The sequence below is a fragment of the Neolamprologus brichardi genome, chromosome 4, assembly GCF_056152115.1.
Source record: "Neolamprologus brichardi isolate AB-2024 chromosome 4, ASM5615211v1, whole genome shotgun sequence".
NCBI classification, from domain to species: Eukaryota; Metazoa; Chordata; class Actinopteri; order Cichliformes; family Cichlidae; genus Neolamprologus; species Neolamprologus brichardi.
In genome coordinates, this window is record NC_142107.1 from 25,942,501 (window position 1) to 25,965,453 (window position 22,953).

At 47.4% G+C, this 22,953-nt stretch overlaps 3 protein-coding genes across 6 annotated transcripts in view; 2 read left to right on the forward strand and 1 right to left on the reverse strand.

Moving 5' to 3' along the window:
• LOC102792521 (serine/threonine-protein kinase WNK4-like) overlaps positions 1 to 8,777 on the reverse strand; it is a 22,020-nt gene extending 13,243 nt beyond the window's left edge. For 2 of the 3 annotated variants that reach the window (XM_087840214.1, XM_087840213.1), the window contains exons 1-7: positions 8,600 to 8,777; positions 6,680 to 7,098; positions 2,942 to 3,114; positions 579 to 799; positions 345 to 502; positions 178 to 266; positions 1 to 100 (exon numbers count right to left, since the gene is read on the reverse strand). The exon at positions 1 to 100 is cut by the window's left edge. In XM_087840214.1, the coding sequence (XP_087696340.1) occupies positions 1 to 100; positions 178 to 266; positions 345 to 502; positions 579 to 799; positions 2,942 to 3,114; positions 6,680 to 7,051 (1,113 nt within the window). In that variant the 5' untranslated portion in view covers positions 7,052 to 7,098; positions 8,600 to 8,777. The remainder of the gene's footprint in view (positions 101 to 177; positions 267 to 344; positions 503 to 578; positions 800 to 2,941; positions 3,115 to 6,679; positions 7,099 to 8,599) is intronic. The other variant, XM_006805293.3, reaches the window with a different exon arrangement.
• Positions 8,778 to 8,893: 116 nt separating this feature from the next.
• On the forward strand, positions 8,894 to 14,885 carry LOC102792217 (leucine-rich repeat-containing protein 3-like). Of its 2 annotated transcripts, XM_087840216.1 has the most exons (6): positions 8,894 to 9,535; positions 11,326 to 11,674; positions 11,932 to 12,057; positions 12,140 to 12,301; positions 12,372 to 12,450; positions 12,585 to 14,885. In XM_087840216.1, exons 2-6 carry the CDS (start codon positions 11,426 to 11,428, stop codon positions 12,815 to 12,817), a joined length of 849 nt encoding a protein of 282 aa, XP_087696342.1. In that variant the 5' UTR covers positions 8,894 to 9,535; positions 11,326 to 11,425; the 3' UTR covers positions 12,818 to 14,885. The 2 variants fall into 2 exon arrangements, with proteins under 2 accessions (XP_087696342.1, XP_087696341.1); XM_087840215.1 differs by lacking the exon at positions 8,894 to 9,535 and having other exon boundaries at positions 10,728 to 11,674.
• Positions 14,886 to 16,787: 1,902 nt separating this feature from the next.
• On the forward strand, positions 16,788 to 21,474 carry psmd3 (proteasome 26S subunit, non-ATPase 3). Its single transcript, XM_087840217.1, has 12 exons — positions 16,788 to 17,066; positions 18,326 to 18,516; positions 18,790 to 18,930; positions 19,114 to 19,250; positions 19,335 to 19,525; positions 19,604 to 19,707; positions 19,794 to 19,908; positions 20,055 to 20,174; positions 20,256 to 20,359; positions 20,436 to 20,591; positions 20,928 to 20,978; positions 21,238 to 21,474. Exons 1-12 carry the CDS (start codon positions 16,886 to 16,888, stop codon positions 21,313 to 21,315), a joined length of 1,569 nt encoding a protein of 522 aa, XP_087696343.1. The 5' UTR covers positions 16,788 to 16,885; the 3' UTR covers positions 21,316 to 21,474.
• Positions 21,475 to 22,953: the final 1,479 nt, after the last annotated feature.

Genomic DNA, 22,953 nt, shown 5'->3' on the forward strand with positions numbered 1-22,953 from the left:
CAGCGACGTCCTCGAACCATCGTCTTCTTCTGCCAGTTCCACGTGGACGCCCAGCTTCTCCTGGAAGAACCGGTGATCCAGCAGGTCCTGAACTGTGAACCTGAAGGCCAGAAAGACAAACTGAGTTTTCCTGCTGTTACCACAGGCAGTGAACTGCCCACGAACTCGTGGCGTTACCTCTCGCTGCTCTTGGTGCGGATGCAGCCCTCAACGATCTCCCTCAGCTCTGGGATGGTCACTTTGGAAAAACTCTCTGGTTTGATTCCCTGAGAGACAAACAGGAAGTCAAAAATCTGGGCATGAGGACATGAAGTAAAACGCACTAAGCGAGGGCGGGGCCTTACACTGGTGACCTTGCGGTAGATCTGGCCAGCGTTCTGACACTCAGAGTATGGATAGTCGGAGGTCGCCATCTCCAGGATGCACATGCCGAAGGCGTAAATGTCCACAGCCTCGTCGTACTTCTCCTCATACATCTCTGGAGCCATGAACTCTGGAGTTCCTGAATGCACCACCAGAAAAACCATGAAGCAGCTTTTTGGGACTTTCTGAGGTCATTGAGGGCTACTGTCTCTTACCAATCACACTCTTAGCGAACGAGGCCTTCTTGAGCGTGGCGAGGCCCAGATCTCCGATCTTGACGGAGGCCGAGGGCCCGGTGATGAAGATGTTGTCACACTTGAGGTCTCGGTGAATGATCGGGGGGCAGCGTGAGTGCAGGAAGTGAAGCCCCTTTAGGATCTGGAGGCTCCAACGCTGCAGCAGCTTCAGTTTCATCTGCCGGAACCTGCGCAGGTACCTGGACGAGTTTAAAGAAAGACGAGATCAACTTAGGATCAATAAATAATTAGAATAATAACTTTATCTAAATAGCACTTTTCAAAACACGGGGTTACAAAGTGGACACTGATGATAAGTGTACATGTTAAAACTTACAGACATTCATTCAACGCGTGGTTTCAAACTGCGTCAACAAATGAAGGCGAATGAATTAAGGAAACGCTAACCTATAAAAATGAGTTTTCAGCATTCACTAAAACACAGAGTCAGCCGACCTGATAGGCTGAGGAAGGCACAGCTTGGGTGCTACAGCCTACAAACTGCGATCATCTCTGGTTTTAAAATCAGAGGGAGGACAGTCAGAAGGCCCTGATTGGACGATCGGAGAGGCGGGCTGATCAGGTGTTAGAAGCTCAGCTCAATAAGCAGGGCCTGTCCAGGTAGAGCCTTATATGTCAATAACAGAATCTTACATCTGAATTATACTGGGACCCAGTGAACGGAGGCAGGGATGTGACTGATAGCTGGTTTTCTGCTTTCTGATTGGAGATGATGGAGAGACGCACGTGAAAGACGCAGTAATCAAGATGTATGCTAAAAGATCAAGATGACTGACTGGCAGTAAAGGTTTGATTGTCACAATATTTCTCAGATGAAGGAAACAGGAGGTGCGCATGTGTGAGGCTATGTCCAAAAGATCTGTTGGAGAAGTGCTTTGACCTCGGACAACACAACTGGGTAAAACACGGACTGGGTGTGGCCTGATATTGTTGATCTTGCAGGTGAAGAAACATTTTCCCAGTTATTAGCAGACACAGGAGTAACAGCAGACTGAAGAGGGTTAGGATGTTTGCTGATGGTGTCAAATAACAACATCGGATTAATCCGATCCCCATGTAAAAAATCTTGGTTTCATTTTTGATTCCACTCTCAAGCTGGACGAGCAAATAAATTCAGTTGTTCGTGGCAGTTTCTTCCAACTCAGGAGCGTTTCTAAACTTAAAAATATCCTGTCATCTAAAGACCTGGAAACTGTTATCCATGCTTTCATATCGTCACGTCTTGACTATTGTAACTCTCTCTATTTAGGCATCTGTCACTCAACCCTGTCACGCCTGCAACTTGTTCAAAATGCAGCCGCAAGGCTCCTGACGGGGACTAGAAAGAGAGAGAATATTACCCCGGTACTCGCATCTCTACATTGGCTACCAGTTAAATATAGAATTGATTTTAAGGTTTTATTATTTGTTTTTAAAGCCCTCCATGGTTTGGCTCCAGGTTACATTTCAGATCTTCTTAGCCTGCACTTACCCACTCGATCTCTGCGCTCCTCCAGTCAGATGGTTTTATCAGCTCCCAGCTCAAATCTAGAGGTGACAGCTTTCTCCATTGCCGCCCCGAGACTCTGGAATAGTCTCCCCCCCTTCATAAAATTCTCTTCATCCTTAGAAGTCTTTAAATCAAATCTCAAAACCTACTTATTTTCCAAGGCTTTCGGATCTCTTTGATATTACGTCTTACAATTATTTTTTTAAAAAAAATGTTTTCTTTCTATTTTAATTCTTTTATTATATTATCCCTCTGTTCAGCACTTTGGCCGACACTTGATGTCTTTTAAATGTGCTATATAAATTAAAAAGAAAGAAAAAGAAAAAAAAGAAATCTTTGTTATCGTTACTCTAGTAAATAAGATGTTGGATGAGTGTGACTAATAACTCCTTCATATGGAGATAGGAAGTCTTGTTCCATCTACCTCCAGGTTTTCTGCAGCCTCTTCTTTGGTGGTGGATATGATCACTAATCCAGGGGAAGAACTGGTAACTGGGACTAATCTGACTTTAAATCTGCAACACGATCCACAATTTATCAGCATGTATTATTTAACCAGTAAACTGAGTTAATGGTAAATGGCCTGTATTTGTATAGCGCTTTTCTAGTCCCTAAGGAACCCAAAGCGCTTTACACATCCAGTCATCCACCCATTCACACACTGGTGATGGCAGCTACATTGTAGCCACACCCACCCTGGGGCGCACTGACAGAGTCACTGATATCTGAAAAATTAGTTGTTGATGTACTACGGTGAGAATCAGCATCAAGTTCCCAAATACAGAGTGTTGAGGAACTGAAGAAGAACCAAATGTTCTGGTTCTGGACTCACATCTTGAGGGTCCCGGACGTCATGAGCTCCGTCACCAGGATGGTGCATTTGTGTCCCTTCAGCGTCGACTTCCAAGAGTCGTAGAATCGGACGATGTTGGGATGCTGCAGAGCTTTCAGCATCTCCACCTCCTCGTTGAAGCGCTGCCGCTCGGCCTTGTTCAGACGGTGAGTCTGTCACGACACGAACACACGAACATTTCCAATCATTCGCTCATCCGTGAATTCAGATCGGCAATGAGGCGGCTCTGACACAGCTTCGCTGTGAAGGACGCTGAGCCCTCGTACACTAACAGATCTGCTGACAGGACAACATACGCTTCTCACATCACTGCAGAGCACGATGGGAAACCAGCACCAAACACACACGCCGTCTGTACGAGGCGTTTCTTTGGTGTATTTTTAGTTTTTCTGGTTCACACACACAAGAGCTGTGGCACCAGTCTAACCATTAAACAGACAAATCGCACCAACACATACAATTCAAATCAAATCACATATTTAAAAAAAATATAAAAATCAAAAAACATGAAAGTCAAATAAATTATTTCAGATCCTGAAAAGCAGTAAACTAAAAATACAATATTACAACAAAATAAATAAACGGGACAAGAATACATTTAAAAGGAATAAACTCACAATGAATAAATAAGGTAATTAAAATAATAAAAATACAGTTAAAAATATAAAACAAAATGAATGATACAGGAACAATAAAAGTCACAAGATTTAATTTAAAGTAAAATAAACGAAATATTTAATGAAATAAAAAATAAAGAACATGCAAATGCTGATTTTAACCTTCTTGTTTAGACGAGCTGGAGGTTACACGCGTAACCCTGGCTCTGCGTCACAATCAATCTACTCACCACGATTTTCACAATAAAAGCATGAAAATAAAGGACCACTAAGAAAATGTTGTTTTATTTGTGTGTGATCTCAGAAGCTGACCAATCACAGGTGCCTGTAATAATGACCATAAACACAAAGCAGGAAGTTCAGCACAGAGTTGATCTTTGACCTCTTTGCCCTGTGTGTGTGTGTTATCAACAGCCAGCAGCTGTCCGTCCAATCAGATACTGTGTACGGTACAACAAAGCGCTGAGTCACTGTTAACCCTTTATCACACACGTGCTGGTCTATGTGTCCTTGAGAGGACCGTGTGTTTTTCACTCTATTAAAGATGAGACGAGAGGACGAAGGACGAGGAAGACGATGTTTTTGTTGAGCCTGACTGAAGTAGGAGCTTTAAGTCATAAAGTGTTTTATAACCTCACACATAAATTCCTCAGGACAGTCCCTTCATATGAAACTTCAGAGCTGAACCTTAAACCACAGACTCATAAAAACCTAAAAAGACAAACAAACCAACCTCACACTGATTCTGGGACCAGAGGCCTGCAGGCTCTGACGAAACCCAGTGTGACACTCAGCTGTGTGAAATTCAGCTCAGCAGGTTTGCACAAATGTTCACTGAGGAGAGAATCGGTGCTGCTCTGACATGACTGTGCACAGCTGTCCTGCATGTGTACAAACGTGTGCTTTCATGGCTGTGAGCATGCTGCTCTTTCAATCACAGTCTGAGTAACAGCCAACAGGGGCTCCAGCACAGATACAGTGGACTCTTCATCCACACAGCAGACGTGAGCACACGTCTAACCTAAGCACCTGGTTGTCACATCACAGTCAGTATCATTGATCTTTCTGAGGTAACTTCACTAACTCCTCCAAACCATCAACGAGCCCATTCCTACAAGACTGCTGGGACAAGTCCTGCCATTAAAAAGCAGAGCTCTGCCTCCGTGTACACACCTGTGCTCATAGTCCCAGACACACCTGAACGATATGGACGCTCTGTACCTGAGGAGGGGCGTGGCACCTGGAAACATCTGTGTGAGCTGTAAATGCTTGTGTGAGTCTACCGGAGGTCACTGAGGGTAACAGCCAATCACAGCAGACTTTACATTAACAACCATGAGGATGATTTCACGCCACCTCTGCTCCCTCATCACACTTTCACATCCACAGCACCTTCACTACGACAGAACTGATAGAAAATACAGAAACACTCGGTTCACTCTCAGAGGAACATTTTCTGACTGCAGCGCAGTGAAGCTCTGATGTTTACTGTGAGGTCGGAGCAGGTCATGATGACACGAGCGCTCCTCCAGACTGAGGATTCAATCGCGTTCACAACGACACGCTGCTGACGATCCGACCTTTGACCTTTACTGTGAAACTCTTAAGTATCTGTATCAAGCCTCCATGGAGACTCCTGGCTGACCTGTGACCTCTCAGGAAGTCTCATTTAGGTTCAAAGTTACTTTGTTTAGACTTTACAGAGAAACGATGGCGTTTGTCGTCACAAAACACACCTATGTGAACCTGACACACGTTTGGTCATCAGGCACGATGAGTCTAATACAACAGTTCTTATTAAGTTGAGTTGAGGAACCAAGCTGTTTCTATAACGCCTCGTCCTGCAGAGGATGGAGCCATTATTAAGAAGCGATAAATCCTCTGTACCTGTTTGGAGTCCAGGGAGGCTAAACAGGCTGTGACTCACCTGTCAGACGGCAGAGGTCTGACCGAACCACGCCACCAAACGAGTCCAGTCAGAAACAATCAAACGATTATTATTATTATTTATTAAACGTGTCAAACTTCATCTAATATTCTCTGTTAGACGATAACAGGAAGTGACACGATGCAAACAGGCAGACAGTAAGATGAGAAACTCTGGATTCCTCAGCAGCTGTGAGTTTAAACAGGTGTGTTTTCATCCAAGTTCATTAACACTTTAACTGGATTATTCTGACAGAACACAGGTGAGTAAAGCGCTGCAGTGTTTGGGAGCATGTGGCGTCTACAGCTGCTGATAACGGTGAAGTTAAAGTTGGGACCTAAGAGGCAAACCCATCGAAGCTCACCTCCGTTTATCTCACAGGCGTGCCGCGCCCTTCGGCAGTATCTATGGGCGTCTCCGCCAGCTTCCTTTCAGTTAAACAGAACCAGCTCGTCTAACGTCGTTTCACAAAGCTTCGCCTCGTGTTGCTCGCACGTTTACAGTCGCCGGTCTGTTTGTGGACACAAATGTTCACCTGTGACGACCAACGAAAGAACAACCGTTTGTCCACAAACAGGGAGACGTCTTCACCCGGCCGCGGCGAGCTGGCACCGACACCTGCTCAGACTGAACGCCGCAGGAGGAGCCCCCCGCGACCCCGGACCTCGCTCTGACTGACGATGGCCTCAGTCTGATGCTCTCAGCGGTGCTTTTTTGGGGAGTTATTGCAGAAGTGCATCTTGGGAGTTGTGGCCAATCATGTTCCTGTTAGTCTTACAGACGGGTCACTGTCAGAAGGCGTGCTCGTTAGTGCCGGTGTGTGAACTCATGTCGATGATGATGATGAAGAGTCTGAGAGCGTGTGGCTCGCTCAGCCCTGAGGACGGAGACGCGTCCTCGCAGACACAAACTCAGGTGTGTTAAACATTTACCAAACCTAAAGGTCCTCATTCTGAGCCAATCAGAGCTCACGGTCTGAGGCGTCAGCCAATAAAAGCATAAAACCGACCTCAGAGCTCAAACACACAAACCTGAGATAAGAAACAAACAAGTAAAAACAAACAATTATTTTTGTTTAGTGAATAAATAAAAACAAATCTTTACTTTTACCACTATTACTGTGTGTGTGTGTACACATGTGTGTGTGCATGTGTGTGTGTGTGTGTGTGTTACCTGCAGCTCACACCAGGCCACCTCCACCGTGGTCTCGGTGTCGAGTCCTTTGTAAACCGCCTTAAAGGATCCTCGTCCGATCTCGATGTTGAACTTGAGGAATCGTCCGTCGGGCGATGAAGCTACCGCCTGTGTCTCTGCCTCGTCGCGCTCTTCCTCCTTCTGTTGCCATGGTAACACCTCCCTGTTCGACAGCACCGCGGCCGCCTCCTCCCCGGAGTCCGAGCTGCCGTCCTGAGGCTTAACCGCAGCATCTGATTGGCTGGTGGGGTCGTCCTTCGATGCGGTCACGTCCGACTCCTCTTCATTCTCTTGTTGTTTTTCTTCTTCAGGTCTTTTTTTGCTGTCGCTGTCAGGGGGCCAAGGCAGCATCCTCCACCTGTGTCAGCTGACTGGTGGTGATGTCTGAGTAGGAGGAGCTGTGGGAGGGTCGATGGAGACACAAGATGTTAAACATCACCATGACGACACACCAACATACGACCTGATGAATCGGTGCAGCATCGACTCATCTAAACTCGTTGACCCGATCAGTATCAGAGGGCGTTAATGAAAAGAACAACAGGGGCAGCAACGACACACCCCCTGAAACAGGAAACAGGTGGAGGTCGCTGACACTTCCCCTCCTCATCTGACTGCTTTTCACCAGGTGTGCATGTGGCTGGGGTCAGCGTGAGGCCATACCTGCAGCCTATACAGGTCGTCCATCACTTCCACTTAACCCACCAGCAGGACCAGTATCTGCTGCTCTGTGTAAGGATGAGCTCTGCCGGAGCCACAACATGACCTCCAGCATGAACACTCTGAGCACCGTCACAGACTCCATGAGGGTGGCCCGAGGGCCTGATGTGAGCCTGTGCTCGTGCCCAGCACCGTGGAGCCTGACGGGCATGTGCCACAGAGTACCAGAGCTGCCCTGTGCTTCTCACAGATGTGTGAGCAGCTTCACCCTGAGCACACGTGACAGATGTGAAGGGTCAGGAGAAGCTGAGGAGAACGCTACGCTGCCTGTAACATCGTTCAGCGACTTGATGGCAGATCAGTGATGGTCGGGGGAGGCGTATCCACGGAGGGACACCAGTGTAGCGGGTCCTGCGTTCCTCTGGTGGAAGATGTGTGGAGGACGAAGGAGGTGACGGGCCCACACGCTCGTCTGACCTAAAGCTTGCAGAACATCCGGGACATGATGTCTGTACCTCAGACAGGAGCTCAGACCAGGTCCAGATCTGAGAGGAGGTCCTTTAGCACGCGCTCGCCCCGACGTTATCATCATGTACATAAAACACGAGGCCACACAAACTACTCACTGTGTTTTACTTTTATATATACATACATACATATATATACATTTATATATGTGTATATATATATATATATATATATACACATATATATATATATAGATATATACACATATATAAATGTATATATATGTGTGTATATATATATAGATATGTATATATCTATATATATATACACATATATACACATCACATATATATACTATATATATATATATATATATAGTATATATATATATATATATACTATATATATATATATATATATATATATATATATATATATATATATATATATAGTATATATATATATATATATATATAGTATATATATATATATATATATATATATATATATATATATATATATATATATATATATAGTATATATATATATATACATATATATATATACTATATATATGTGATGTGTATGTATGTGTATAAAAAAATGTTACTGATTGTGATGAAACATTCGTGAATAAAGTAAATAAAGTTTATTCGTATTTCGTTTTGATATTCTACTTTTTAAAGCACCTGTTTTAAAATGTTAGAAGCACAAAGGAAGTTGTTTAGTTCATAAACTATAATACAGTGTGTGTGTGTGTGTGGTACTCACGCTGTGTGTGCAGCAGGTCACTTCATCAGTCTGACGCCACAGAAGCAGGAACAGAACAGCAGGTGTTTCCGAGCCGGACTCTGGAAACAGCTTCAGCTTCTCGGAGCACATACGTCATTTCTGCGCAGGCTGCACGCGCTGCAGAAAGAGCGTGTGAGCACGAGCTCTATCAGCACAGCACAGGCGGCACGAACTGCATGAAGCCCCGCCCACCGGACACCTGTCACCTGCCTGATAGAAACAAGAAGCGAACCACCCCCCGGGCACTGTGAGTACTGACATAGGTACTGCATGTGCTACCAACACGGAGCGCCTGCAGTACTCGGAGCCACGGCTCAGTATTATTGAGTAACACACGTTGGATCGGTATTCAATCAGTCCGCGTGCTCGTGAAGTCGCTCGGTGAAAAGTTGCTGGTAGCCAGAGAGTCTGGGTCTCGGCAGGAAGGCCAGTGCAGAGCGCCCCCTCGTGGTCGTGTTTATGTGGCTGAAGGTTTTTATAGTTGAGACCTAATAAAGAAAAGTGAAGGTAAAATGATTTTAACGATAAAATAAGGGACAGAAATGTGATGACGCTGTTAGTATAAGAGCAAAGTGAAACTAGTGATAGTGTTAGGCAATCGATTGTGTTATTGGTTTATTTGCATTTGTCTACTGAGTTTCTCACGCGTGTTTTTGTAAAACCACACTGACTGTCAAACGGAGATGACGTCACGCACATTTATTCATTTCTTTAATTGTTTTTTTTTCTAACAGATTTTTTTCTTACAGTTTTTGCCTCCGTGGTGTCACGTGACGTTGTTTCTGGTGGGCGGCAGGTTTCCTGTCGTTTATTTATTTGACTGTATTTATTATTTATTATTTCGTTTGTGGGCGGGGCTTCGTCTTCAGTCTCTTCTCTGTCAGAGCTGTTCGTCTGTGTCTGGAGCAGCAGCATGTGAGTACAGCCCTGCTGTTGTTTGTTTGTTTGTTTGTTTGTGCAGTCACAGATCAGTTTCTGGCTTTTTAGGATGCGTCTCCATGGTAACAGTCTTGCTCCAAACCAAAACACTGTGAAACATTTGGGATGTGAGCAGCACTGACAGCTGCACAGCTTAGTGGAGATGCAAGGTTAGCGTGGAGGTAAATATAATGACAGCACTGCGAGTGGGTGAGGTGTTGTTCAGAGCGGTGATGGAGCTGAAACAGGTTTAGAGTAATATTGTAATAATACTGTATAATAATAACAACAACAACAATAATAATATAATGATATTGTTGCTAATTTGACATTTGTGGGTGAAGACTTTGTTCTGAGCAGATCAAACAAAGGCGCGTGCGTCCTGTCAGCGTGCGTCCTGTCAGCGTGCGACAGCCCCGTTTCCTGTCCGTGTGGTCAGACCAGAGCGCTCTGACGTGATCGGACTCTGATGTTTGTTTGGTGATGTCACAGAGGACCAGTCCTCGGGACGTGTCTGTGCTTCGGCCTGTTGTCTGACCTCAAATAAAACAGGAGTAAACGTCTGACACGGGGAAGGCGAGCACGCCGCCGGCCTCCATCACTGACCTACAGTCAGCTTTAGTCTGTGATCCCATGCCAACATCAAACTGAAGTCTGGATGCAGTGCGGCTGGGTCACACCTGAGTCAGGACCCTGTCAGGGAGGGGCTTGAACGGTTTCCATGGCCACACATTATATCAGCGTTACAGGATGTGACGCTTTATGTTAAATAATGATGATAAATATTGATGAATACAAAAACACATTTGTGGTCTGTCATGTGACTGCTGTGAAGCGTTGCTCACGACCTCAGCACAGGTGATGATGATGATGATGATGAACTCACTGCAGCTGTTACAGTACGCTGAGTGTGAGGCTTCTGAGTGGGAGGAGCTCAACACGGTGAGCGTGGATGGATGTAGTCCTGCGCTCGGCTGGAGGTCACTTCACTGTAATCCTGTCAGTTTCTTATCAACAACAGTTCACTAGTGAAAGAGCACAACAGGCTTTTATTGTGAAAGGCAAGGACAGGAAGAGTCCTTTTGAATAGAAAACACTGAGGAAGAGGAGTCACATGACAGGATGACAGAATCCCTCCTTTTACATGAGTGCTGAGACAACAGGAAGTTTGAATCTCAGTCAGATTTTTACCTGATAAAACATGAACAATGTCACACTGATTATTATTGATCTGAGGCTTTATTGATCAGCTAACAGTAAGAACTCGAGTGTGATCAGAATAAAGTTTATTTGTAGCTGTGAACAAAGGCTATGTTTACCACAGTGATGAAAAGTTTCAAAGTAAAAGCCTCGTCGGTGTAGCGGAGCCCAGAGGAACCGACCAGCAGCTTTAAAGGGTTCAAAGGTTAACTTCTTTTTTCTTCTCTCTTCTTTCTTAATCCCTGTGGGAGGATTTAATCTGATAATCTGCTCGTTTCCTCGTTGGCTTTATGAATCCGTCTCCTTCATCTTCTTCTCATCCCTTTGTTCTCCTCCTCCTCACTCTGTGTAATCCCCGCCTTAATCTTTTGTTTCCTGTTGTTTTGTTACAACATTGTTTTATTCCAGAAACTTCCTCTCCTGGCCCTGATATCCGTAACGAGTGTTAATAACAAGTTAATAATGATTATTGATCAGCTGACCGTGATGGTGTGTTTCTGATGTCTGAGTCTTTTTTCCAACAAACATCAGTGTGAGGACTGGAGTCTGCAGGGGCCACCGCTGAACTTTGAACTGTTTTTCTGCAGACAGGCTCCACCCCCGGCTCCCTGCTGCCGAGTCAAAATGGCCGCCAGCAGCTGAACATGTGACAGGAAGTTGAAGTAACGAGTCAACTCTGTGATCATCATGCCCCACGCCAAGCACCTGCTGCCAATGTCTTCCACTGCGGTGGATGTTTCACTGCAGAGGATGCCCCGCCTCCTTTTTCTTCTTCTTCTGGTCTTGCCGTCGCTCAGCCCGGTGTCGGCCACATCACCGCTCACTGTGGCACTGTGGCGTCGTGGCAACCGAGTCTCCACTATCAGCGCCTGCCACCGATTGGAGACAGCAGACGGAGGACTGACGGTCCGCTGCAGTGGCCTCAGACTGACCCAGGTGTGTGTGTGTGTGTGTGTGTCTGTGTGTGTGTGTCTGTGTGTGTGTCTGTGTGTGTGCGTGCGTGGCTGCTTTTCCTAGCTTCAGGTGGACTTTAGCCTCCGACCCGAGAAGGAAAACTAACCTGACTTTAAGTTCTCAGGCAGGATGAGGATGTTCATAAAGCTTTAGCAGACGGGATGCGTGTGTGTTTGTGCGCTCACAGTATCCAGGTGTGTTTGTGCGCTCACAGTATCCAGGTGTGTTTGTGCGCTCAGGTACCCATTGGCCTGCCTAACCGCACCACTCGTCTGTTTCTGAATAAAAACCTGCTGACCTCTCTGGCGGCCGACGCGTTCTCCAGTCTGTTCCTGCTCGACGAGCTCGACCTGTCACATAACCAGGTAGTGAACAGCTCTTCGTACCAGAGTATGCACCAGTTTAATACCAGTAAGACACAGCAGGATCATACTGTTTCGCCCTCAGCTCTCCTCACTTGAAGACGGTTGCTTCCATGGGTTGGACTCGCTTACTTTCTTGGACCTGTCGTACAACCGCCTGTCCACGCTGGAGCTGCCGGTGCTCGGCGGTCTGCAGATTGAGGCCAACCTCACACATAACCCCTGGCACTGTGACTGCAGGATGCAGGTGTGCACAGCTGCAATGATGTGTGTCTGTAGTTCACACAAAGTCATTACAACTTTCTGTTTGTGTTTAGATGTCCATGCCTCAGTTGGATCTGGACCCGACCTCACTAGCAGAAGTTGTCTGTGCAACCTCTGATCTCCCAAACCTCGGTAAGCTTTCTCTCAGCAGATGTGCTGGACAAAGAACACACAACACATCATTTTCCTTCTTTTATACCATTTTGTTCTTTACTTTTGGCTACACACTGATTTATGGTCTGACGCTGTGTGATGTGGTGTCACAGGAGCTGTCGGGATACCACTGGTTGTGCTGACGGAGGACTGGGATCTGTGTTTGTCTGTGAGGAGAACCACTGATGTGGTGACACTCGTCACCATGTTCCTCTGGCTCTTCATGCTCATCTGCTACCTGGCCTACTACGTCCGCCAGAACCAGGCGGTCACACGCCGAAACCTGGAGTACCTGAAGTTACTGGAGAGCAAAAATCCTTATAAACCCAAAAAGACAACTTCATGATGAGCCTGTCTAGAGTTACCCACAGCTTTTCCCTCAAAGACATCCGTAATGACTTCCAGAGCAATTTCTTCGCCCACAGGTGCCCACGGGACTCCGGGTACCTTCTGATCAGTTGCTCCCCTCCAAAAGTTACAGAAGCACATAAAGGACTCCTTAATGATGCAATACCTCCCTGACACTCAGCAGCTCTAAGGAACCACAAAGCTTCTCTAGAACGTGATCGTGTACTTTAGGTCTTCCTCTGAGAACCCTGTAACTTTGAAGCACATCTTCAAAGTGTCCTGTGAAAGATTTCTACAACATATTCAAGTCCTCCTAGAACCTTCTCAGTCTCTTCACAAGCCCATGAGCCCTTCACAAGGACTCTTAAACTTTCCTGTGACTTCCTTATAGAGACTGTTTGTTCTCCTAGAGCAGGGGTGGGCAATCTCAGTCCACGAGGGCTGGTGTCCTGCAGGTTTTAGATCTCACCCTGGGTCAACACACCTGAATCACACGATTAGTTCGTTACCAGGCCTCTGGAGAACTTCAGGACATGTTGGTCGTGTCCAAATTCATGGGCTGCATCCTCTTGAGGACCCGGCCTTCGCGGTCCACGCGGGCCGGGTCCTCAGAAGGTCGGGTAGGCCGGAAGTAAACGGCTGTGAAATGTGACGGTCGAGCCTTCAGATTAGCGTCACCGCTGTCTCGGTGGAGTTTAATAAACTCGCCGTCTGCTCCTTGCTATCTAAAATATAACAGGACACTGGAGTAAACTCTCGACCGTCTCATACTTCTGTTTAATCAGTTTTCTGTTTGACGTTTAGTCAGCTGTGTAAAAACCACCCGGGGGATTAATAAAGCTTTATTTTATCTAATCTAATAACTTTAATCTCAGCCAAACCGATTTACTCGCGAACAAATAAAATACTGAAAAAAGCCCAACAATAACATTTTAGGTTGTCTAAGTGACTTATATATCACGTTTAACCCGAGCAGCGAAACTCCGCGGTGATCTGAACATGATGTGCCGGGAGTTGTGCCGTTCTCGGCGGCTTCAGTGACCCTCAAGCTCTCGGCGAGCTATCGAGCTGGTGGGTAGCAGACGTCTCCGAAAACATCGAAGCACTTTTGCAAATATGTGATATCTTGATAAACGAGCAGATATTTGATGTTTACACAGCTACTTTCTCACCTGAAAATATGTTAAAAGTTTATTTTGTGACCCAGAAAGATTAGTAAGAGTAATTTTAAAACTTAGTAGCGGCCGCCATTGCTGGAAACTGGAGCTTGGCTGGGCCGCATGAATCCCATGAATTCTGGGATATGGTGGGCCACGAAGGACACACCCGACCCATCCTTCAAATTCGGGGGAAAGGAGGACGCATTTGTCGGCTGCATTCGGAGGAGTCTACGAATTTGGACAGCCTTCGGCGCGTCGCTGTGACGTAATCGGTCTACAAATGCGGCCTCAGGAGAAAGCAGCCCATGAATTTGGACACGACCATCGAGGAGCTAATTTATCCATTTAAATCAGCTGTGTTGGTTCGAGGACACATCTAAAACCTGCAGGACACCGGCCCTCGTGCACTGAGATTGCCCGCCCCTGTTCTAGATCGATGTGATCTGAGTTTCTCAGAGATGTCTGATACTAGTTCTCCACCGACATGGTCCCGGTGGTGGTGCAGATCCAGTTTGGTCTTGGTACCTTATCAGAACCAGCCTACATTGCTGGCTTTTTGGTACCAGTTCAGACTTTTTGCAGGAGAAACACGTGAAACTGGTTGTAGACAGGATGCTGGCCGTGCTTAGGAAACATGAAAAGCTGCAGTAGTGTCTGTTCACCTGGTTACTAACAATAAACAAAAGATAAGTTTGTTCTGCAGTTTTGTGTATAGGAGCTATGTTCTTTTCTTCTGAACTTCACCAACCACAGCATGGCTGTGCAGAAGAACGTGTCTACCCATGCTCACATCTCACTGTGAGGGGGCCCTTCACCTGAGAGGTGATGCTGCTGTATGGGCAGATGGTGATTTTGATTTGGGCTGACCTCTCTGTGAGGAAGCTGCAGGGATGCGTGAGAATGTAAAACGGGTTACTGAGAGGTTACTGAGGGAGTTATAGGATCTTCCTCAGGTGGCTTCCACAGTCAGGACCGCCCTGAGTGGTTTTTACACCAGCAGGGGAAATATTTTTCTTTTTAATAAATGAATCATGACAAGGGAACTGTTGTTGCTCTCCACGCGAAGGTTCACAGGACGGTCGTTTGGCTGTGAAGCTCTTCAGGAAGTACTCTGACCTTCCTGACACCACCATGAGATTTTCTTAATATAATGCCATAATGTCATTGGTCATCACCCTGTGGTTTCACCCGCACAAAGACATATTGGGCCTCGAAGTTCTAGAGAAGCATTTTGGCAGTGTTGGGGAGTAACAGAGTATATGTACCGCCGTTACGTATTTAAAATACTAAATATGAGTAACTCTATTCTGTTACAGTTACAGTTGAAAAAGGTGGTATTCAGAATACAGTTACTTTGTTGAAATAAATGGATTACACGGCGGTATTTTCCTGTTTCATATATTCGGCTATGCTCTCTTTTTGGTAATTCCACGCCGGTGGAAACCCAAACAAACACGCATTAAGAGGCTCTGATGTCTGTGTCTCAGTCTCACGGCCCACGTCACCTCTACTTGCAGCAGCATAATGATTCGAAGAAATATTTTTTAAAAATTATTCACAAAAATTGTTTAATATGAAGGCAACAGCAGTGTGTTACAGTCATAGCCCTAAAGCATGCAGCCTGTTGGAGCAGCCTTTCAACGCCTCTCTCTGTCTCTGCTAGCAAAGTTGACCCAGACAACAAAGTAAAGCTAGTTTTCAGCTACGAGCCGACACGAACCCACCGTATTAGCCAGAGGTCCCTTTACTACGGTTCGGAGCCGCGGACCTGTTTTATATACGCGCAGAATAGTTTTCTATACGAGATCACTGCAAAAAGTGCAGCCTTACCTAATGTCCACCTACTGTTACTCATTTATATTAAGATTTAAACATCTAGCTGGTGTTGGTGTGGAGAGTAACCTTCAGTAACAGTAATAAATCACAGCAATAGTACATTCATGTAGTTGTAAACAGCATGATAATATATTAAGTAATCCTAAGTATTCAGAATAAGTTACTCTCATTGAGTAAAGTAACAGAATACGTTACAAAATACATGTAATCTGTAGTGGAATACATTTTAAAAGTAACCTTCCCAACACTGCATTTTGGTTTCTTGAAGATGTTTGAGGTGGTACGTGTGAGAACTGTTCCTGGCTCTCCATCAGCCCTGTTTGTTTGAACTGTGTCCTCTGTGTTCAGTGAGCTCAGCCGTCATTCTGACTCCACGTGTGAAATAAACCGTTTGTTCTGCTGGGTTCATGTCTTTACTCTTATTCTGACTTCATTATTCTGACTCTAAAGTTACAGACACCATCGTTATGTTCGCCACTTCATATTCAAATAACGTCAGTTAGTAAAAATCTAATGAAAGAAATCAGTGTGTTCGGCACAGTCTATGGATCCCTGCAGGACTTTCATATGTCAGAAACCCACGGATCAATGCAATGCACTAAAACACATCACACACACACACACACACACACACACACACACACACACACACACACACACACACACACAAGCCCGTTCAGCTATCTTAGTGAGGACCTTCATTGACATAATGCTTTCCTTAGCCCCTTAGCCTAACTCTAACCATTAGAAATGAATGCCTAACCCTGACCCTAAACCTAACCATAACCTAATTGTAACCCTGACACTAAAACCACATTTTGAGCCTCAAAAAGGTCTTCAAACTTGTGAGGACCAGTGAGTGTGTGACTCACAAGTGACAGATTTCGGTCCTCACAAAGATAGCTAGACAGGAACACACACACACACATCTGTGATCGATTATCGAGCCTGCGCTGCTGTTTCCGCTCTCCTCTGCTTCTGCCTGCCATATCCCAGAATCCTCTGCGCCACAGAATAGTGTCCAGTCATTGTGGGTCAGCTCGGTTCGGTTTCATCCACCCAGACACAGCATGAAGGAGACCGCGGCCAAACGACGCGACAAGGCGGGAGGCCGGGACCGGGACTCGAAGGCAGAGAAGCCAAAGGAGCCGAAGGAGGTGGGCCCAGAGCCGCAGGACGTGGAGATGCCTGAAGAGGAGGCGGCTAATGCGGCCAAACAGCCAAAAGAGCAGGACAGCCTGACCCTGGACGGTAAAACTCTTCAAATACCAATACCGATACCCCCCAGCACAGACCCGGGAACGGTCTGTGCTGGCCCGGTACCGAGAGTCACGGCAGCTCGGCGGTTAGGCTATTAGCATGAGGGGCTAACAGCCCCAGAGAGTCTGCGCGTCATTTAGCTTAAAACCGACACCAACCTCTCTTCGCGGGTCCAGACCGGGCCCCGTTCCCCTTCAGACCGGCACCAGAACCCCCCCCCCGAAAACAGATTTGATGGTAAACTGGTCTCTGAGAGAGAGAGAGAGCTGTGCAGGACGTAACAGCAGAGAAATAGGACCTCTTCCGCCCGTACATTACACAGACGCCACATCGGGGACACCGGTCAGAACAGGTGGCATAAAGAAAAACAATGACATGTACGACACAATAAGGAGGAGAGAAACAGAGAGCTCTGCTCTTTGGTACGTTTGTCAAACATGAAGCGTAGTTTGATCTTCTGCTGCTGGTTCAGTCAGGTTTGGTCAGAGTGATGAAACCTGCAGCTCAGACACGGCGTCTGTGGACGATCCACGCTGTGTTTGCATGTGTCTGCTCCCGTCTACAGTTTTAGCTGTTTGGTGGTTGTTGAAATAGTTGTGTGAGCTTTAACCTGAGATTCTGGCGTTAAAATACATTTATATTGAAATCATTCAGGATTTAATGAATCTTTGAAACCCAGCCCTGTGAAGGATAAACATAAACATCAGTTTGCCTGAGACTAGCACCGGGCGATATGACCCAAAATTCATATCTCCATATTCTTTAGCTGGATGGCGATATACGATATATATCTCGATATTTTTAAAGCCATAAAGTAAGAACAAAGAGAGAGTTCTTAGTCACAGCTGTGTCCCAGATCTCACACAGGCTTTTTATTAACATACAGCGCAGATGTACAAGGAAAGATTACTCAGAAATAAATTATCAGCACTTATTAAATAACAACGCTCCATAAATAAAATAAAACAGTAGCTCGTTAACGCCGTCCAGCCCCACGCACGGGGCGATCCGCGGGAACTCGTTAACAGAGATTTGTCCCGTTAATGCAGTTATGGCGTTAACGTCACGGTTCTCAGGAGGATGTAACTCACCGTACGGCACAGCTGTAAGCAGCTAAGCTCCTTCTCTGTAGCATCTGCATGGATGGAGGTCAAAGGTTGCACGAAAAGGTGTAAACATGAGGATCGTGGTGAGCCGAGGTCTGTGGGTCATGTGACTGGTGCTAATGTCACACCCCCCCTCCCCCACAGATATTAAGGAGCACGTGAAGCAGATCGAGAAGGCCGTGTCGGGGAAGGAGCCTCGCTTCGTGCTCCGCGCTCTGCGGGCGCTGCCGTCCACCAGCCGCCGCCTCAACACCAACGTGCTCCACAAAGCCATCTGTGGCTTCTTCACCAACAACGCCGCCACCCGAGACTTCCTGCTGGGCTTCCTGGAGGAGGTGAGCAGAGACGAGCTGCAGCTTTGAATTAATGACAAACAGGAAGTGAACTCTGACCTCTGAGAGCCGCATCATCAAACAGTAACCTGATTATTTATAACAAGGTGATCGATTCCTGATCAGATGGTGTGTGTGTGTGTGTCTGTGTGTGTCTGTGTGTGTGTGTGTGTGTGTGTGTCTGTGTGTGTGTGTGTGTGTGTGTGTGTGTGTGTCTGTGTGTGTCTGTGTGTGTGTGTGTGTGTGTGTGTGTGTCTGTGTGTGTGTGTGTCTCAGCCGATGGAGATGGCCGACGGAGACGTTCAGTTTCGTCCTCGCACGGGGAAGGCGGCGGCAGCTCCTCTGCTGCCAGAGGTGGAGGCGTACCTGCAGCTGCTGCTGGTGGTTCACCTGACCAACAACAAGAGATACACTGAGGTGACCCGCCCCTCACTCACCTGTGTGTGTGTGTGTGCCTCGGTAACCAGTAGCACAAACGGCTCTTGTGAGCCGGCGTGAAGAGCTGAAGCTCGAGTCCGCGGAGGAGAAACCAGACGAAGGTCGACGGACTCGAGCCGGGGGACTCTCTGTTGTGTGCTGACGGTGACATTTGTGTTTCAGGCGCAGAAAGTGTCGGACGACCTGCTGCAGAAGATCGTCTCCAAGAACCGCCGCGCTCTCGACCTGGTCGCCGCCAAGTGCTACTATTACCACGCCCGAGTGTACGAGTTCCAGAACCAGCTCGACATCATCCGCAGGTACGTACACACCTTCCTCCTTCCCTGATGACATCACACCCTCAGACAAGCAGTCACACGACTGTCCCCCCCCCCCCCCCCCAGCTTCCTGCACACACGCCTGCGCACGGCGACCCTGCGGCACGACGCCGACGGGCAGGCGGTGCTGCTGAACCTGCTGCTGAGGAACTACCTGCACTTCAACCTGTACGACCAGGCCGAGAAGCTCGTGTCCAAGTCCGTGTTCCCCGAGCTCGCCAACAACAACGAGTGGGCGCGATACCTCTACTACACAGGTGAGCTCACAGCCGCGGCGCTCAGGCGAGTCCCCGCCATGACGCCGCGCTCACCCGCCTGTCATGTGACCCACACAGGTCGTATTAAAGCCATCCAGCTGGAGTACTCGGAGGCTCGCAGGACTCTGACCAACGCTCTGAGGAAGGCTCCACAGCACACCGCCGTGGGCTTCAAACAGACGGTACGCACACACACACACACACACACACACACGGTCAGGTATCGTATCTGGTATTGATCACTGAAGCATCGATCGCTCCGGTTCAGGTCCACAAGCTGCTGATCGTGGTGGAGCTGCTGCTGGGAGAGATTCCCGACCGCCTGCAGTTCAGACAGCCGTCACTCAAACGCTCCCTGATGCCCTACTTCCTGCTCACACAGGGTCAGTGTCACACACACGCCTGATCATGTGACTCGTAGAGTTATGGCGAAACGATGGGTTCTGATTGGAGGAACAATGTGTACTTACCTTCAGATACTCGCAGCTTCCCATGAGCCTCTCTGTTCACTTCCTGTTTCTGTGTGCAGCTGTGAGGACAGGTAACCTGGCCAAGTTTAACCAGGTGTTGGAGCAGTTTGGCGAGAAGTTCCAGGCCGACGGGACGTACACGCTCATCATCCGCCTGAGACACAACGTCATCAAGACCGGTGAGCCAATCGTACGCCGCCGTCAGACAGCGCGCTGCTCGTCAGCCGCGCTCAGTGTGTCACTGATCTGTGTGTGTGCAGGTGTGCGTATGATCAGCCTCTCGTACTCTCGGATCTCCCTCGCCGACATCGCTCAGAAGCTGCAGCTCGACAGCCCCGAGGACGCCGAGTTCATCGTCGCCAAGGTAAACAGACGCTCAGCGCTGCCTTTTTAACGCCGACCTCGTGACCTCTGCGTGACCTCTGGTGTTTGTGTCACAGGCGATCCGTGACGGCGTGATCGAGGCCAGCATCAACCACGAGAAAGGCTTCGTCCAGTCCAAGGAGACCATGGACATCTACGGGACCCGAGAGCCTCAGCTGGCGTTCCACCAGAGGATCTCCTTCTGCCTCGACATCCACAACATGTCGGTCAAGGTGAGCGCACCTGAACACACACCTCTCACACACAAGGACTCAAGGTCAACACAAGAATGTGACATCACAAAAGCTCCGCCCACAGACTGCTCTGCATCACCATAACGCTGCGAGCTCTGTCACTTCCTGTCGGCAGAGGTCTGACTGGAAGCCTTCTTGTCAAATCTGTGGAAGCAGCTTCTTCCTCCTGCTCCTCCTCCTCACATTAAAGCAGATTGAGGAGGTGAAGGTGGAGGAGCAGGACCGGGGATCCGCTCGGTTACACAACGTCAGACTTAAGAGTCGATCAGGGAGGAGCGATCACCCCGATGCTAATCTCCCTCTGTCCTCCTGCAGGCCATGAGGTTTCCTCCCAAAGCGTACAACAAGGACCTGGAGTCTGCAGAGGTAACACGCACGCACACACACACACACACACACACACAACACGTGATGTCATGTCTTTAATTGACCACATGGTGGCAGCGTGTGACTGTAGCTTACGCAGAGACAAATCAGAATAAAATAATAAAGATGCACTTCCTGTCATCTGCATTCAATCTGTTTTTTCTGTGTGTGTGTGTGTGTGTGTGTGTGTGTGTGTGTGTACGTGCATGTGTGTGTGCGCGCGTGTGTGTGTGTGTGTGTGTGCGTGTGGTGCGTTCAGGAGCGTCGGGAACGCGAGCAGCAGGATCTGGAGTTTGCTAAAGAAATGGCTGAAGATGACGATGACAGCTTCCCATGAGCCTCTGTTCACTTCCTCAGTGTGTGTGTGTGTGTGTGTGTGTGTGTGTGCTGATGTTACCACGTCAGTTATTACCCAGAATCCCCCTCTGCTCTTGTTTTCTCCCATGGCAGCGTTGCTGCTGTTTGTTTCTCTCTGATAAATAAATTTTTTTGTTTACACGCCTGTTTGTTTGTTTGTTTGTTTGTTTGTTCTCTGGGTGATGATGTCAGTGATGAGGTTGACAGTGAGGGCTGGTAGCAGGTGAGAGATGAACAGCAGCAGAGTAACTCATGACTGTCTACAGTAATGCTAATGTTAGCCATGTGCTAACAGTCTTTGGTGTCCGTGCGCTCCTACCGGGAGGGTTGTTAAAGCCAGGAGCCGTGACGAGGGAGGGGGGCGTTATGAAGCTGTGAGGCATAAATGAACAGAAGTTAGCTGCCCTCCTGATGATCGCTGCATGTGCGAGAGTCAGCGCAGTAATCATGGGGATAAAAGTGATTCTGAAAAAGGAACGATGTGACGTGAATGCTGAAAGATACTGCAGAGCTGAACAGCAGAGGTCTGCACACTGACGCAGAACAACAGCACAAATTAGAAAAATGAACTGATTCAGTCAAGGTCAAAGGTGAAAGTGTGCAGGAGTCACATGACCTCAGATGTAAAGGATGGACAGACAGAGTCCATCTAATGTTCCAGTGAAGAAGTAAAGGTGGCTGACAGTCTGACTGGACAAGTGGACACTGCTGAGAAACGTTTGTCCCTTCTCTTGTCCCCAGACCTTACATCGTTTTTATTATTCGAAACGTTAAAGTACTATAAATGTGTTACAGTGAGGTTTATATTTATTAGGTATGTGTGTTTTTGAAGCCAAAGGCTGCAATTTTTCTGTAAAGCAAATTTACCTATGGGTATAAATAAAGTTACCTTACCAGTTGTTGATGCAGTGGTGTAAACCACACCACCGCTGGACTCTAGAGCAGTGTCAGCGTGTTCCCCGGACTGACCAATCACGCTTCTCCGTCTGGCGATCTGATGGACGAGTCTGGGTTTGGCGGTTGCCAGGACAACGGTACTTGTCTGACTGCGCTGTGTAAAGTTTGGTAGAGGGGGGTTATGGTGTGGGGTGTTCTTCAGGAGTCTTCGTGCTTCAGCAGACCTGTGGACACCTTCATGTTCCCAGTATGTGGACCAGTGTGGGGATGGCTGCTTCCTGTTCCCACATGACTGCACACCAGTGCACAAAGAAGAGTCCGTAAGGACACGGACGAGCCGGTTTGTGTGTCCTGACCTCAGCCTGATCCAACACCTTTGGGACCAATCAGAGCGGAGACTGTGAGCCAACATCAGTGTGACCTCACACATGTGCTTCTGGAAGAAGGATCAACACTCCCCATAAACACTCCTGAACCTGAGGAGATCCCTGCAGGAGACGTACAGCAGCACACGGTGGGCCGACATCATATTCCTCCCTGTGGATCTTCAGTGGGAGCTCACTGGAGTTCATGTAGCCGTCGAGGCAGACGAGTGAATGCTGGATATGATATCACCTGTGAGTTCACTCCTTCCTGTGATCTTTGCACATGTCGGGCCATGAATCAAGCAAACATGATGTATTTTTATAAACAGAAAAACAATTTGAGACAAAACAAGAAT

Excerpts from the sequence above, each read along its gene's own strand:
- LOC102792217 (XM_087840216.1), top strand. The coding sequence starts at position 11,426 with ATGCCCCACGCCAAGCACCTGCTGCCAATGTCTTCCACTGCGGTGGAT. Across the intron at positions 12,302-12,371 it reads ACTGTGACTGCAGGATGCAG|ATGTCCATGCCTCAGTTGGA; the intron begins GTGTGCACAGCT and ends GTTTGTGTTTAG. Across the intron at positions 12,451-12,584 it reads CTCTGATCTCCCAAACCTCG|GAGCTGTCGGGATACCACTG; the intron begins GTAAGCTTTCTC and ends GTGGTGTCACAG.
- psmd3 (XM_087840217.1), top strand. The coding sequence starts at position 16,886 with ATGAAGGAGACCGCGGCCAAACGACGCGACAAGGCGGGAGGCCGGGAC. Across the intron at positions 19,251-19,334 it reads CAGCTCGACATCATCCGCAG|CTTCCTGCACACACGCCTGC; the intron begins GTACGTACACAC and ends CCCCCCCCCCAG. Across the intron at positions 19,909-20,054 it reads CTACTTCCTGCTCACACAGG|CTGTGAGGACAGGTAACCTG; the intron begins GTCAGTGTCACA and ends TTCTGTGTGCAG.